General features: G+C 42.6%; 1 protein-coding gene across 3 annotated transcripts in view; it reads left to right on the forward strand.

Annotated features, from left to right (window-relative positions):
- TTC27 (tetratricopeptide repeat domain 27) overlaps positions 1–16,816 on the forward strand; it is a 174,602-nt gene that overhangs the window by 6,676 nt on the left and 151,110 nt on the right. For all 3 annotated transcript variants that reach the window (XM_006131309.4, XM_006131310.4, XM_025188780.2), the window contains exons 3-5: positions 102–231; positions 7,190–7,330; positions 14,183–14,285. In XM_006131309.4, coding sequence (XP_006131371.2) covers positions 102–231; positions 7,190–7,330; positions 14,183–14,285 — 374 coding nt within the window. The remainder of the gene's footprint in view (positions 1–101; positions 232–7,189; positions 7,331–14,182; positions 14,286–16,816) is intronic.

Genomic DNA, 16,816 nt, shown 5'->3' on the forward strand with positions numbered 1-16,816 from the left:
AGGCTGCAAAGATTTTTAAATTAGTATGTCACTAAATATGTCCTAATATGTTTTTTGATGAAAAATATCTGTTGTAATTACGTTGATTACCTTTCTTGCAGACAAAGACTGATATTTCTTCTCGGAGTTGGCAGCTTACAGCTGTTTGTTCAGAGCAATTGGACTGGACCTCCTGTTCTCTTAGAGCCTCAGGATTTTTTGCCATCTTCATTGTTGCACCAGTTTTGTGAGGTACACTTACATTTTAAAGAGCTATATTTTGGTTAATTTGTCACTTCTGTTCACTGATACCACATGTCTCCTGAAACAACCATATGCAGGTGTTATATGACTTAATAGAAACTTGGTATTTGTGTGGACTTGAAATAGAATGTGGGGAATCGCTTCAATTGCTGCAACTGTGGCGAATGTGAGAGTATCGTGGTATATTCTCATTTTTCTGCATGAGCCTCTTTCATGTATAGTTTCAAGAATATTTCAGAGAGCACATTCAGTGTTTGGAATACATAAGATACAGAAATGTTGTATTCAGAAAGCCTGTGGAAACTTGCATCTTGCAAACGCTTGAAGAAAAGCAGACTTCAGTGGCTCTGAGATTATGGCTTTCTTCAAAGATCTGATATATATCCAGAGCATTCCTATTTTCTCTCTTAAAACATTTTTCTTAAGCTTTTTAACTTCCAGGTAATCCCAGCCATTCTCCACAAGTGTATTTTAATGGGCTTCCATGGCCATACATTGGACTAAGGCACTGGATTCCAGGGAGGGAAATAATATCACAGTTGTGAAGTCTCTTGAGCAGCTTCAAAGCTGCCATCAGCTCTTCTCACATGGCATAGCAAGGATTCTGGAATCAGGGATTTCCCTTCCCCTCCGTTATAAATATTCTATTCCAGACATCTCAACCTGGCCAAACTGCTGAACAAAACATTGATTTTTTTTTTAAAGATATCAACATATCAGCTAGAGGCAGTGTCTAGGGCAGGGGTGGCCAAACTTACTGACTTCAGACATTCTCAGTGCTTCAGCCCTGCTGCATGCCCATGGCCATGCCCAGGGCTTAAGTCCTGCTCCTGCTGAAGCCTCGAGCCCCAGCAGGCAACTCCTGTCGGACTGAATCCCTGAGCACCCTAGTCTGCTAAGTGGAGGATGGAGGGCTCCGAGAGCTGCACTTGAAGTGCAAAAGAACCATATGTAGCTTGTGAGCCACAGCTGGGCCACTCATTGTCTAGGGCATCTCTCATTTTTTAAGGATGTGGCAAAGGCTTTAATTGCCTATGGTATTTTTGTAACAGCTGTGAGTATTTAGCCTATGCTGGTTTTGAGCCAGTTAAAATGATTTACAAAGATACTGTTTACAAGGTCATCAACAAGGTTGTCATACAGAAGGGAAAATGAAGGCTTGCTGTTCCCAAAACATGCTAAGCATCTATAGCTTAGGTAGGCTTCAGTAGGGGTTGTGGATGCTCAGCACTTTTTCAGTAACACTCTTAATAAACAGGATAACATTAAGCATATTTGTATTACTGAGACAAATGATACTCCTACAAGATAGTAAGGGGATTTTTGAAGTAAGTCATGGTTCGTAATTCTGTTTACTTTGGAATCTTCTCTTCATATACAACAGAGTAATACATTTATGTTTTAAGTCTTCTAGCTGTAGACTGAAGTATAATTGCCACTTTGCCCTAAAACTTCACTATATTTCCCTATCTTAACAGAAGTTGAAGTGGCTGCAAAGATCTAGTTATAAGAATATGATAGCTGATGCCTCTAGTTAAATATGAGTGGAGAGGAATCTTGACAAGTAAAAAATACATCATCGTTTTTTTCTTCTCTTGTAGTAGCTGGTGTAACCATGGCTTAAAACAGATCAGGGAGCCGCTTTGATTGCACCACTTCATTATATCAGTTGCATGGAAAACACAGAATTTTAGACAAGAATAGTTGTATCATAGCTACTATAACTCTGTCTGTTCTTTGTGTGTAATGAACACTTACCTTGTTGAGTCATTGTGTGTGTCTATGCTTAGAGAATAGGAGTGGTCCAGTGCTGACTGCTGTCTTTTATAGTTTTTCCTCCTGACAGGATCCCAGCAAAGGGAGAGGTCCAGCCAGTACTGACGAGTGCTTCTGTATCTTTGGTTCAGCATAGTTTCTTTAGTATTAACTCTGTCCTGGAATACTGGAATGAAAGCAACAGAGAGATGCTGACTTTTTCCACCCTTTCTTTGGCCTACAGGCTTGGCTAGAGGTGGGGCAGAAAGCATTTGCTTAAATATGCTCCTTTCTCTCTTTCAACAATGTGACTGGAGTGAAGTGAGACTGAATGAAGCTGGGGGTGGAGTGATGGGAAGACTAAAGAACAAGAAGCAGACTACTGACAGTCTCCTATTTAGTCAAAAATCAATGTTAAAATTGCCTCTTGTACCCATCCCTCCAAAATGGTCCAGGGACCTTACGCTCTCATGCAACTCAGCACACAATAGATATAAAAGCCAGGAAGAGAATCCCAGCTGTACTTCTAACATAGCCTCTGTGCAACTGGAGAGCTCCCACCAACCACTTCCATCTTGAAATTTATTCTAGACAGTAGGGTGCTCCGCCTTTTCTCCCTAAGGCATAATTCAGATGGTTAGTAGACTTTTTACCTTAGTAACACAATACTACGGCTGCTTCTGCCTTTGCCACAATTGTGCATTAAAAATTGGTTGCTGTTTTGTAATTCATGTCAGCAACTTGTTGAGCCATTAAGGAACTAAAACTGGATATGATTGTTAATGTATACACTCAGCTAGCTATAACCATACAAAAATAACATTAAGAGTAAGACACATGGCCTGAAAGTACTGATAAATGCGCTAAGCTGTTTACTTGAGAAGATAATTAAACATAGCAAATAGCAAAGACTTTAATGAATTTACAGCATGGAATATCTGCACTGAAAGCCTACTGGAGTAAAACTGAATTAACTTTATCTTTTAAAGGAATGGTCTGTGCTTCTGATGAATCCTCTGTTACCTGTGATTTTAATTAGACTTAATTAAAGCTCTAATATTAGTGGGCTCTGATAATAGTTCACTACCATAAACTTCATTTCTATTTAAGTATTCTCTGCTAATTTTACATCCATAGCTGACTTGCTTTGCATATAGAATTCAATTCTGAATAAGATTAAAGCAATATTAATGACTGATTTAAAACTACAGAATCAAGGTATGGTATAATAAGTACGATAAAAATGGAATATTAGAAAAAATATGCACGCAAGATTTTGTGTAATTAAAAAAAATCTTTACTTCATGTTCTGCTGGAAAGCTAATTAGGTTTGAATGGTGACATTAATCTGTTACAGTAGAGTCTGCAGGCATATATTTCTAAGTATATTTAAATTCAGATATGTTATTTTTCATATTAAAAGCAGACATATTTTATCATATTGCAGTTCAGTTATGGTGTCCTGACCAAAAAATATTGTGTTGGGTTTTTAGTTCGCTAGTCTCCAATATATAAAAAGAGTCTGAAATTTCCTGATTGTATTTAATATTAGAAGTTCAAATCTTGTTCAGGGTTCAAGAGTCCACTGTTAAATTAAGAGGATTATAACACTGGAAGCTGAAGATGTGAAACCTTATTGAGGAAGAAACAAATAGATGTTCAAAGTTATTTAAAACTAATGTATTTTGACATTTCTGCTTTTTGTAAGAGACTTTCTTGGGCTGCCTTTATACATCATAAAGAAGCAGAAAAGGCACAAACGCCTCTTGTTTTACAACTGTGTAGCTTTAGGAAGCTTGAGTTATATGCTTCTATAAATTTGAAGAGTTAGTGTATATGGACATTATTGTGTAAGATGCGTTTTTAACAACTCATTAATATCCAGCAGCAACTAATATTTAATTGCATTTATCTAATAGATTACTTTTTGAACTTCCCCGGAAAGATTGTAAAGTCCAGCATTTGTATCTTAAAACAGCTAATACTGAGGTCCCCAAACTCTTAAGGGATTGCAGCTTGGGCCTAGGCCATCTCCCACAGGTGCCATGGTGGAAGCCACCCAGCTCTGTTCCTTGCCCCACTCCTGCCTCCAGCTATGGCCTCAGCCTCCATCTCCTTGCCCTATCTGTGTCCTCCATTCCCAGAGCCTCACCAGTTGGAAGTTTTTCATGTTACAATTTGTATTCTTAAATGTCCTAAAAGGACTTTCATGTAGGTCTAAACTTTCTAATCTATCCATATATTCCCCAAGAAAAATGGGAGGAAACAGAAGAAGTAATCCAAATTAACAAAATAAGAGCCCTGTTGAAATGTTTTGTTTGTTTCTCTGAATTCATTCTCTCCACTCTGCATGTGCAACCTGTAGCAGAGATCAATAAAGAGTGCTGCTGAGACTATCTAGGCTAAGAAAGCTTTGCCTGTGTTTCTGTCTCGTGTCACTATAACTGATTTCAATGCCTTCTCCATACTACTTTGAGTCCCAACTTTCCATATTTAAGTATGCTGTTGCTTATTTGAAGAATAAAGAAACAACCATATCAGTTTACTTTAAATACCATAATAGGCTTTCGTTTTCCCCCCCGCCCCTTCATTTCAGGGTCATGTTCAACATTAACTTTCTTATTTTCAAAGTTCCTTATGAACTTGGTCTTACCGTTATACCGCTTGTCTTGTGTTCATTCTGTCTCCTCTCTTCATTAGCATAGCTTCACTTACAGGGTTGATGATAGATGCATCCTCCTACATCTAGGCATCAGTAATACCTGAAGGCATTTCTAATTATAATTTGTGCTATGAATGCCTTGATAACTGGGTCTGACCATAATTATTTCTGTCCCTTGGTAAATCGGGTAAAAGAACCGATTGTCAAGTAATACCATTTTTTACATCAACTGCAGATAGGATTCTTATAGATGACTTCCATGAGCAATGTGTTCATGAAGATGCATAAGTACAGTTCTTCCCCTTTGAATTAATCCTATCCCACTCAGTGTATGGGGAAATCGAACAATACTCCTATGAGATCTTTAACCGAATTGGATTGTACTTTGATGCTCATGAGTGCACATATTGACATAGTTTAATAAATTCCAAATGAGGAACAGCTGGGGGTTTAGTTGTAGGTATGTGTTCCATTTCCCCGAAGTAATCTCAGAATGCGTAATATCCATTAAGGAACTCAAGTGCTTAAATAGCATACCTAATATTGCCTCTGATTTTGTATGGGAAATAGGGAAAGCTGACATAATGGCTCTGAATAAAAGGGGAAAAAATTGTATCTTCCTTTTAGGTATGAATTTGCTAGGATGATATTATGTAATAATAACTGATAGGTCTCTTTTCTCATAGTTTAAATAAATCATAATTAAATAAATCATAATTGTATTTATTCAGTCAAGGGGATGGATGGTACAGGAATATTAGAGGTGGAACTATTTTCCTGAAGAATTTATATCTTGGAGAAAAAGTGACTAAAAAGTGTGATTGACAGCTATTCAGATTAGCTGATTAGTTTGAAAAGAGAAATGAACTGGGGAAAATTACTTGGAAACTACTTAGGGCAGTCAGGGATCTTAAGCAAGATAAGGCATGTACAACAGTGAGTCTTATTAATAACAAAAATAAAAAAGTAGTCTCAAGGTTAACATCTGTTACCATAAGTTACCAAATCTACTAGTCAAGGATGCTAAAGTTACTTTAAGGAAAATTAATATTGTCCTGATAAATTTGATTTTTAAAAATAATTGAATTCTGATACTTCCCCAGGTTATAAGCTAAAACCACAGTCCTGTTATTCTAATTGTTTAAAAACTAAAAATAAAGTGACTAACGTTCCCTCTTAAGCTGCATGGCAGCACAGCCCCGCACCTGCTTAATGGGGCTCAGAGCAGCCTGGCTGGAGAGAGGCACTTCTCCCTTGGCTACAGCATCAGTTGTCTGCTGAGGACAGAGCAGCGGGTCTCTCCCAGGTGGTAGGAAGAGGATGTGTGTCTGTCTCTCCCCCAGCCAGGCAGCTCCATGTGTACACACCTCTCAGCCCCTGCGCGGGACTCAATAAGCAGCTGGGGGGCCATGATGCCTTGTAGGTGACCTCAGTAGGACCCCGCCCCAACGTTACTGTGGCAAGGATTTGGCCCCACTTAAAAACTGAGTTATTGGAGGAATTTCACTTAGCAAAAGTTTTCTTTAGTGTAAATTGACAGTCAAGGTTAGTGTTTAGATGCAGATAACCTTACTTCATTTGGAAACAAATTAATATTTAAATAGCCATATATATTGCACGGCTAATATTAAATCAGGGCTTAAGCAGTCTCCACTCACCCAAGATGATGATCTTTCTCAGGCAAGTACCTTCAACCTGTGCAGAATCTAAGCTGTTACTTTTGGAAATAAGTATATAACTTGCAGTTGTTAAGCCTTCCAAACATAAACTGAGTAAACTGCTGATGGCAAATATTTCCAGGTGCCACTCATTTTTAAAGGCAGAAGGCTGTCAGCACAGTTAAAATAGTTGAAGGGTTGCATGGACTCTGTTAAGAGTAGGATATGCTATGTGGGCTGCCACCCATACCCCATTAGTCAAAGGGACAGCCTTCCAGAAAGCTTCCTATATCAGGGAGCTATGGGGTGTAATTTCCCAACAGAGGTTTCTGCATGTACCTTGGGGACTGAGCTAATACTACCCCCAACAGAAGACTTTGCGTTGGAGGAGGAAGGAGGTAGCATGCAGTAACTGACTATATTTGAGGAACATCCAGCATTAATTTATTTGGACAATAGAAGGTTACACTAAATTGAATTAATTGGGTGGCAATAAGGTTACTTTATTAAATGACCGGCGGCTGCTTTGGTTAATATAGTTGGTAGGCATCATCATCAATTGACATGGAACTCTGATGTATTGGGGCTGCTATTAAGTGAAGGTGCAGATTTTAGCCAATAGGGAACGTGGATCTTTATGTTCCAATTTAGGGAGGCTACCCCACTAACAGGAGATGAAGCAAGAAGGGGAAGGGCTTGGGGTGGGGTTGTGACTTGAGGATACCAGTGTATGTCAGCCTGCTGAGCAAACTTCATCAGTGGGTGAGGTGTTGGGTAATCTTTTTGAAGCCCTATAATACGTTATTTCCTAGTAAAGCACTTTAATATTGTCTGGTGCAGATAATATATTATTTGTTCTTTTTTCTTTCAGCCCAAAGCATTGTGTACAGCTGTTCTGAGTATGCTGGTTCTGGATGGTGAATCAGTCTATAATTTGATTTCCCTTCCTATCTTGCTGATTTTAGCCAGAGTGATTCTCGTGCATTCAAGACACAAACTTGCATCTATTCAGGTATGAAACGTGTGTAAATAGTAATTGTGATTGCCAATCATGGATTGGTTCTCATTTTTTTTCCCTTTGATTCAGTCTTGTCTACTGTTTTCTTTCTCTTCCATTTCTTTTGTCTTTTCTCTATTTTGGGCGGGAGGTGGGGTCTCTGTTCTGCTTTTAGACATACTCTAAAGCAGGGGTCTCCCAACCTTTTTAAGCTTGAGATCACTTTTTGAATTTAAGTGCAATCCAAGATCTACCTCAGACCCAAATACCCTTGCCCCTTCTCTGAGGCCCCAACCCTGTTCTCTGCATCCTCACTCACTTCCATCAGACTGGGCAGAGGGTTAGGTGCAGGCTCTGGTCTTGGATGAAGGGATCTAGAGTGTGAGAGGGGCTCTGATCTGAGGGGTTCTAGGTGCAGGCTCTGGAAGGGTGTTTGGATACAGAGGTGCTCGGGGTTGGGGCAGGGACTTGGTGCGCAGAAGGGGATTCATGACTGGAATAGGATTTCGGGATGTGGGCTCCAGCTGGGCTCCTGGGTGGTGGTGCAGTGGAGCTAAGCAGGCTCTCCCCTGCCCTGACCCTGCACCACTCCCTAAAGCAGCCAGCAAACTCGATCCCAAGTCCTGTTGTGCCCCCTCTGTGCTTTGTGGAGAATGGATGTAGAGTGGGAGGGGAGCACCCTGACATCAGCACCCTCCTCTCCCTCCCTTGCCCAGCAAGAAGGAGGCTCCTGGGGTGGAGGGAAGCAGCTCCAAGGCAAAGGGCAGGAGAGGAGCAGCAGTGGGGGGAGGGGCAGCTGAAGTGCTGGCACTTGATAGCCTCTTGGCCAAACCAGTCAGGATCCCCTGCCAGAGGCTCCAAGATCTACCGGTAGATCCCGATCTATTGGTTGGTGACCACTGCTCTAAAGGAACAGTTTTACACAACAAAGCAGTGACTATAGTAATGAGGAAGTTAAAATCAAGGATCATCTTTATTTAAATACAAAATTATTTAAATTGATTTATCGTAGCTAAGCCAGAGAAGTTTCTATTGGGCTTTTTTTTCCCTTGAGGGATGAAGGCACCTCTGTTTCATGAAAATGATTTCAGAATGTTAGAATTGCCATTTTTCTTACATGTATAATTAGAATAACATGAGTGTATGTGTAAATGTACACCTGGGACAGTCCTGCTTCCATACAATGTGGCCTTTCTATTTCACAAACTTTTACTTACTATAAAGTGTAAAAATAATCTTTGGAAACCACTGCAGCACATTGTCTGGCCTGGATGCCTGTTCTTCTCATTCTGTCTGCCTTATTTCTGTTCATGGAAGGGGAGCTATGGGATTTCTCTTCTTGAATTTTGGATTGTCAGCTAGCTCCCCACCTTGGCAGCACACTACCAACACTACACATCAATGGGCACCATATCCCTACCTTCCCCCCCCCCCATGATTTCACATGAAAAATAGAGAGGCTTCTTTGTGCTTCTCCTTTAAAATACAGTTTTCTAACTATTTTCCTCCTTTGCTTTAGCTTAGAAGCAGTCTGTGTGGTAGCGGAAAGTTTTGGAGGTGGGGAGGCCCTTAGCAACAGTGTCTTCTCTCAAGTGCTTTGTGGTTGAGCAGGCTTGAGATCCAGTGGCTTAAATGGTCCATCTTGGTGGTTGGACAGGCAATCCCGACTTCAAGCTGCATCTCCATATAGAACTGATATTCCTGGTTGTTTTGCATTGGAAACCAGGCACTCAATTTTTCTCCTCCTTCACTCAGAGGAGTGCTGTTAAGTTCCAGAAATCAGGTCAGAAGAGGAGAAAATGTACCTTGTGTACAAACAGACATGGTGCAGTGAGAAGGGGTCTACTCTAGTCCAAAGGCTTGTTTACACTCTTGAAAAGTAGTACAGTGAACCCTCGTTTATCGCGGTAGATAGGTTCCAAACCCGACCGCGATAGCTGAAAATCCGCGAAGTAGGGACACCATATTTACGTATTTATTTAACATGTATATTCAGACTTTTAAAACCCTCCCTTTACGTAGTACTGTTAACAAACCACCCTTTAATGTACAGAACACTTAATGCATGTACTACAGTACCCTAAACTAAAACAGGCACAAATATTAAAATGTTTGGGGTCTTCATATATCGCGGCTATTTTCGAAATTTCCGGAAAATCCGCGATATATTTCTTTTATAATATATACATATGTAATGAAAAAAGTCCGCGAAGTCGTGAATCCGCGATGGTCGAACCGCGAAGTAGCGAGGGCTCACTGTACAACCAAGTCTTGATGCTAGTTCAGGAGTAATAACTGCCGAGAATCATTTTCTGCAAGTTTCCTGATGTGACCCAGCTCTTCTTTCTCATCTAAGTTTAAAACTAACAAAATCTTGCAGTATTTCATTTCTGTAATATTCAAGTAAATGAACTTTAGAATAGGATAAATTCTGAGATCTATTTTTAAAAACATAAATATAGCCCTGTTTTCACAAACATGTGATAGACTGAGGACTTGACAGATTTTGAAGTCTTCCAAGATACAATCCTGAAACCACTTCTCAAAAAATAAACTTAATAAAAATAAGTACCATACACACACACAAGTGAATTTAAAAAAAAAATGTTCTTTGCTTCTCTGAGACATCTGCATGGCATGCTGCAGGCCAGAGGAAATTTTCATCAGCATATAAACTCCATGTATATCCTTAGTTTATAGGGTTGTCTTCATTGCTCAACAAAGTCTTGTTTAAATTGCCTTTGGGTTTTTAAACAAAGTGATGGGGAAAAAAGGATTTGACCTCTTTTACAAGGTCTCCTGTTTCTGAGCCATTGCTTTGTTCAGCTCGATATCGTAAGTCATATTTAATTGTGGTTTGAAATACTTAATATATTATCCTTTTTGATGGCTCCTCTCTAGGCAGATTATAATCAACTGAATGTAAATTGGTTTAGGCTTTTCCCCAGAATGCTGTGTGTGCAGTCCTCTGGGTTGATGTGCACTTACCTGTACAACTGAAGAGTGAATGAGTAAGTGTGTGTGTGTGCACAATATGATAATTTCTTGGCATTTAGAGACACTATCATTTTGTAACACTTGTTTACATGCACACACATACAGTGAAATAACTAAAATTAACCAAATCTGGTAGGTAGTAAGGACTTAGTGGCTTTCTGTAGAGCAAGGGTGGGAAACCTTTTTTCGGTCAGGGACCGCTGACCCATAGAAAAGCAGTCAGGGGCTGCAGACAAGTGAGAAGCTGAAAAAACAAAACAAAAAAACCCTCACTGATGTGGTCCCTGACTGAAAAGGAGAAATACGCTCTTCACATTCCCCTTCCACACCAGAGCCTAGTAGGGATCAGACTGTTAGATTTTGTGTGCTCCAGTTTTGTAGTAGGCATCGCCCTTGCCGATGCTGAGTGGGAGCCCTGTGCCTTGAGGGGCTGGATCCAGGCAAGCTGGGGGCTGCATTCGGCTCCTGGGCCTGAGGTTCCCCAACTCTGCTATAGAGATTTAATTTATACTTAGCGATTATTAGTATAATATCTTATTGGCAAAATTACACTACTTGTCTCTAGTATCTTCAAGGCGTAGCCGAGTTAAAGTCTGTTACAGGAAAAAACAACAACAAATAGTCTGGTAGCACTTTATAGGCTAACAAAACGTGTAGATGGCATCATGAGCTTTTGCTTGTATGTGCACAGCTTTAATCAATTATAACTCTCCTTTGAGCTATGATCTGAGATACCTGTAGATTAGAACATCTCTAGTGTTACAGTTGTTTGTTTTGTTCAATTGGGTTTCATAAGCAAACACTTCATCATTGTCATCTGTTTTTATACTAAAGAAAGCCATTCATGCTTCCTACTATAGCTTCCAAAAAGCTCCTAAAACTCGTCCAGCTTCCACTAAAGACAATGGAAAGGCCTTTGTTGAAGCCAGTGTAAATTGGATAGTTCTTAGACTTTCTTCCCTACATAAATGATAAATCATAACTGAATTTACATGTATGTGTTTGTATAAAAACCCGAGTTATATTTTTAAAAAGTACTATGCAAACATCAGATCAGAGGCAAGGCAGCTGAATACTAAGCCTCAATCCCTGTACTCCTCTACTCCTAGATGCATCTTACCACTATTGCACCACGATCATATTAACTCTGCTCCTCTAGGGATGCTAGCCTCCAACCTTAGAATGCCAAAAATTGGCACCTCTGTAAACCAGTACTCTCGTGTCCAGCAACATCTGGACCATGGATGTTCCAGAACCGAAGAGTCCCGGTGAAGCACTGGTGCCTAGAAATCCTGCGAGCTGACAGGTCTACAGGCTGTGAGCTGCCAACAGGGCCAGGAGCCCAGCTGGGTGCAACTCAGCACCACAGTGGGGCTGCTTGGCGGTAGGGATGTCAGCGTGTAGAAGACTACATGATTAACCAATAATTATGGGTTTATAGGTTAATCCTGTGGACTGCACGCAACCTCCCCCCCCCCCCCCCCCACGCTGTATCAGAGAGGCAGCAACGTGGAGGGTGACAGGGCCAGGTGGAAGCCAATATGTGCAGAGAGCCAGCTTTTAAGCCAGCTCTACATGCATTCCAGCTTCGTGGACCCACCTGCCCTCCCCCCTTGCTGCCTTCTACAGAAGCAGTGGGTGGGGGCAGGATCCGGTGCTGGGAAGAGCTGGCTTAGAAGCTGGTTCCCCTGCAGCACTGGCTGTGTGGTGCTGCCTTGCCCCTTCCCCAGCCCTACTGCTGCCGCTGTAGAAGCCAGCAGCATGGGGTAGAGGCAAAGAAGGTTGCCGTGAAGCAGCCTCTGTCTGTGGTGGGCCTAAGCTTGCTCCCCGTGAACAGAAGCTGCTCCACAGCAGCAACCCCTGTCCGTGGGTGGGGGGGGAGGTTCATGCCAGAGTAGCCTCTGTCTGTGGGAAGCTCGGACACCCACAGACAGGGCTGCTGCTGTCCCCCTCTGCTGCCTTTATTAGAGGCAGCAGTGTGAGGCAGCAGCCGGGAGCTGGTCTGTGCAAGGAGCTCGTTTTTTAGCCGTCTGCCCTCGCAGACTAGTTCCCACCTGCCACCCTGTGCTGTTGCCCCTAATAGAGAGGCAGCAGCATGGCGTGACAGGGGGTTGGCTGGAAGAGGGACTGCCTGGGGGGACTATCCAGGGACTATCAAATAATTATGTAAGCACTAAAATTTGATGCAGTTACATAACTATTCAATTACATGCTATCTAACATCCCTACTTGGTAGAGCCCAAAGCACCCCAATGGGGCTGCCTGGCATGACAGGCAAGGGGGAATAGGGACCAGAAGGGCCTGTGGTGGGCCCTGGCTGGGGCACCAGTAGAAGAGAGAGCAGTTATGATTCCTGCTCCAGCAAAATTCCTCATCTGGGATTGGTCAAGGGAGTCCAACCTATAATAAATCTCATAAATGAGATTATTTTTGTTAAATATAAAGGATCTACATTTCAACAAGAAAAAGATAAATTATTTTAGAAAATCTAGTTTATTTGTTGCTGTTTGGAAAGAAGTGAAGATGATTTTCTATTACTGGACAATTTCAGAAGAAAATTCTTTTATCTCATAAGTATATTAATAGTTTTCTATTTATGAATAATAAACTGCACTTTTCAGATTTATTACATTAGCTCGTCTTTTGTGGAGTGTGCTCAGAATTATGTTTTTCTCAAATCCTAAAATATCCGAATACCATAGTTATTTTATGTACAGTAAAACTCCAATTGTCCGGCATCCAGTGGTCCGGCACCAACTGGAACCTGGAAGTGCTCCGGCCAGCCAGACAACTGGAGCTGCTCCGCACAGCTTCCCCAAGTCCGCTGCTGAAACTGACCAGTAGCAGACTTGGGGAAGAGGTGCAGAGCAGCTGGGGTGCTACCTGGTGCTGAGCAGAGGGGTGAGGGGTGGCGCTGTGGGACCAACCCAGCTGCTCTGCCCTGCTGCTTCCCCAAGTCGCTGCTGCCGCTTGCAGCCCCAGTTGGCCTGTCTTTGGCAGCTGCGCGGGGCTTCCCCTGCCTCCCTGCAAAACGGCAGAGGGTTAGCCCCACACCGCGCCGTTTCCTTCCGATCTCCCCTCACAGCCTCCTTTCTGGAGTACCTCCAGATACTCCGGCATATCCGATAATCTGGCACCCCCTGGGTCCCAAAGGTGCCGGATTATCGGAAGTTTACTGTATGTTGCAGTGAGCTGTGCATGTTCTTGAGTCGAGGAATATACCTTGACAAGGTATGCTTTAAATTCTAACATCTAGAAACCTTCACTGCCAGTTTTGAACCTGTCACTACAAAGAGTGTCCAAAGAGATGAATGGTTGACATTTTTAACTGCAACCCTTAAAATAGAAAGGTGAAAGTGAGACAAGGCTGTAAGGAATTCAAATCAGAATTATATGTTTTCGATTTTATTGGGTGCCATCTTTTCTCTATTTTATTTAAAAAACCTGTGCAGTTATTTATATTGAGCTAGAAATCTGTCAAAGATGATAAAGTTGTCCTATTTGTGTGAGAGCTTCAAATTTTTATCATTCCACTGTCCAGAACAAAGGAGGGGATGTTTGGAAAGTAGCGTTGTTGATAGAGCCCATCAATTGAGGGGAGTAGAAAAGGAGAATATTGTTAACCATTTAGTGACTGATTGATTGTTATTTTATTTCGACTTTCAAGATTTATTCAAACTTGGTATAATTTGAGTGTACATTGTAGGAAACTTCCTACCTTAACCTGATCTCAAGTAGATTAGTTTTGTTACTGAAATTTTATAAAGCAACTATATTTCAATGTTTTTGAAGTTGTATTTTTAAAATGTTTATAAAAGAAAATCAGTTGTATTTATCATTAATATAAAATAGTTTTATTCTCCCTTTTAGACATTGCCTTGGTGGACTTTGCGATATGTGAATATTCACCAGCAGTTGCTGGAAGAGCGATCACCTGAGCTCTTTGCTCTTGCCCAGACTTGTATAGAACAAAGTAAGTTTCAAAATATTTAATTATGTGGACATAAGTACCAGTCACTTGTCAGGAGAGCTTTGTAGATGTGTGTCTGCAGTATGGTGCTTATCACGTACTTTTGTAGCTGCAGAGAATAGAAATGTACCTTTAACATTTGTTGATTTAACCATTATCTTTTGTTTGTGTGCTCTGTTGATTAAGGCTTTGTAATCCTGATTACAGTAAACTTCCGATAATCCGGCACCTTTGGGACCCAGGGGGTGCCGGATTATCAGATATGCCGGACTATCGGAAGGGGGGGCTATGAGGTGTCTGGGGTTGGGGGGGATGCCACCTTAGACCCCTCATAGCCCCCCCTTCCGATAGTCCGGCTCTGCCCCAGGCATCCCTGATTCAGCCGCTGCTGAAACTGACCTGCAGCGACTGAATCTGAGACTCCTGGGGCAGAGCAGCTGGAGTGCTGCCGGGTTGGTCCAGTAGCGCCGACCCTTGGCGCGGCGGGACCAACCTGGCAGCACCCCAGCTGCTCTGCCCCAGGTGTCCCCAAGTCAGACACTGCTGATACTCATCAGCAGCTGACTCCAGGAAGCCCGAGGCAGAGCTGCTCTGCCCCGGGCTTCCTGGAGTCAGCCGCTGGTCAGTTTCAGCAGCGGCTGAATCAGGACGCCTGGGGTAGAGCAGCTGGGGGGCTGCTGGGTTAGTCCCACAGCGCCGAGGTGTGGTGCTACTGGACCAACCCGGCAGCACCCCAGCTGCTCTGCCTCAGGCGTCCCCAGGTCAGCTGCTGCTGAAACTGATCAGCAGCTGACTCCAGGAAGCCCGAGGCAGAGCTGCTCTGCCTCGGGCTTTCTGTAGTCAGCCGCTGGTCAGTTTCAGCAGCGGCTGAATCGGGGACACCTGGGGTGCTGCCCGGTTGGTCCCGCAGCCCCGAGGGGCAGCGCTAGGGGACCTACCCAGCAGCGCCCCAGCTGCTCTGCCCCCGGCTTCCCCGATTCAACTGCTGGTCAGTTTTAGCAGCAGCTGAATAGGAGAAGCTGGGGGCAGAGAAGCTCCAATAGTCTGGCTGCCTGGAGCACTTCCGGGTTCCTGATGGTGCCGGACCATCAGGAGTGCCGGACTGTCAGATGCCAGACCATCGGAGTTTTATTGTATATTCTATCTGCTTGAAAACAAAGAGTTTTTCAGTGTATGTAAGGGACCAACAAAAGGAGGCTGTTCCCCCCCCCCCCCCCCCCCCAAAACCCGGGGCTTGCATTTTGAGATACGGAGAGACTGCCTCAGTCAGATAATGGAAGAATCCCAGACTCAAGAGATACTGCAGCAGTTGCTGCTCCTGTGAAGGTTGTGCCAGAGACTTTTGCACCTCGCTCATGTAGTGCCCTGGTCAGGACACCAGTGATGAGAAAAGACTCTCCAATGGGTGGCAAGAAGATTCTTCTGGCCAGGGATTAATTCAGCAAGAGGTGAGGAATTATTGTGCATCATGCCCTGTCAGAGGACTGGTCCAAATGGAGAGGTGAAAGCACCCATAAGAACATAAGAATGGCCATGCTGGGTCAGACCAAAGGTCCATCTAGCCCAGTTTTCTGTCTGCTGACAGTGACCAATGCCAGGTGCCCCAGAAGGGGTGGACAGAAGACAATGATCAAACAATTTGTCTCCTGCCATCCTTCTCTAGCCTTTGACAAACAGAGGCCAGGGGCACCATTCCTTCCCCCTGGCTAACAGCCTTTTATGGACCTAACCTCCATGAACTTATCTAGCTTTTTTTAAAACTCTGTTATAGTCCTAGCCTTCACAGCCTCCTCTAGCAAGGAGTTCCACAGGTTGATTGTGTGCTGCGTGAAGAGGAACTTTCTACCCATTAATTTCGCAAACTTTGCCACCTCACTGCTTACCCTTTTCTCTAGATTGTTTATGAATAAGTTGAATAGGATTTGTCCTAGGACTGACTCTTAGGGAACACCACTAGTTACAGCTCTCCATTCTGAAAATTTACTATTTATTCCTACCCTTTGTTTCCTGTCTTTTAACCAGTTCTCAATCCATGAAAGGATCTTCCCTCTTATCCCATGACAACCTAATTTACACAAGAGCCTTTGGTGAGGAACACTGTCAAAGGCTTTCTGGAAATCTAAGTACACTATATCCACTCAATCCGCCTTGTCCACATGTTTGTTAACCCTTTCAAAGAGCTCTAATAGGTTAGTAAGACATGATTTCCCTTTACAAAAACCATGTTGACTTTTGCCCAACAAATTATGATGTTCTACGTGTCTCTCAATTTTATTCTTTACTATTGTTTTCACTAATTTGCCCGGTACTGACGTTAGACTTAACGGTCTGTAATTGCCTGGGTCGCCTCTAGATCCCTTTTTAAATATTGACGTTATGTTAGCTGTCTCCTAATCATTGGGTACAGAAGCTGATTTAAAGGATAGGTTACAAACCACAGTTAATAGTTCCGCAATTTCACATTTGAGTTCTTTTCAGAATCCTTGGGTGAATGCCATTCAGTTCCGGCGATTTGTTACTGTTAAGTTTTTCAG

Source organism: Pelodiscus sinensis, chromosome 3, assembly GCF_049634645.1.
Source record: "Pelodiscus sinensis isolate JC-2024 chromosome 3, ASM4963464v1, whole genome shotgun sequence".
In the NCBI taxonomy this organism is placed as follows: domain Eukaryota; kingdom Metazoa; phylum Chordata; order Testudines; family Trionychidae; genus Pelodiscus; species Pelodiscus sinensis.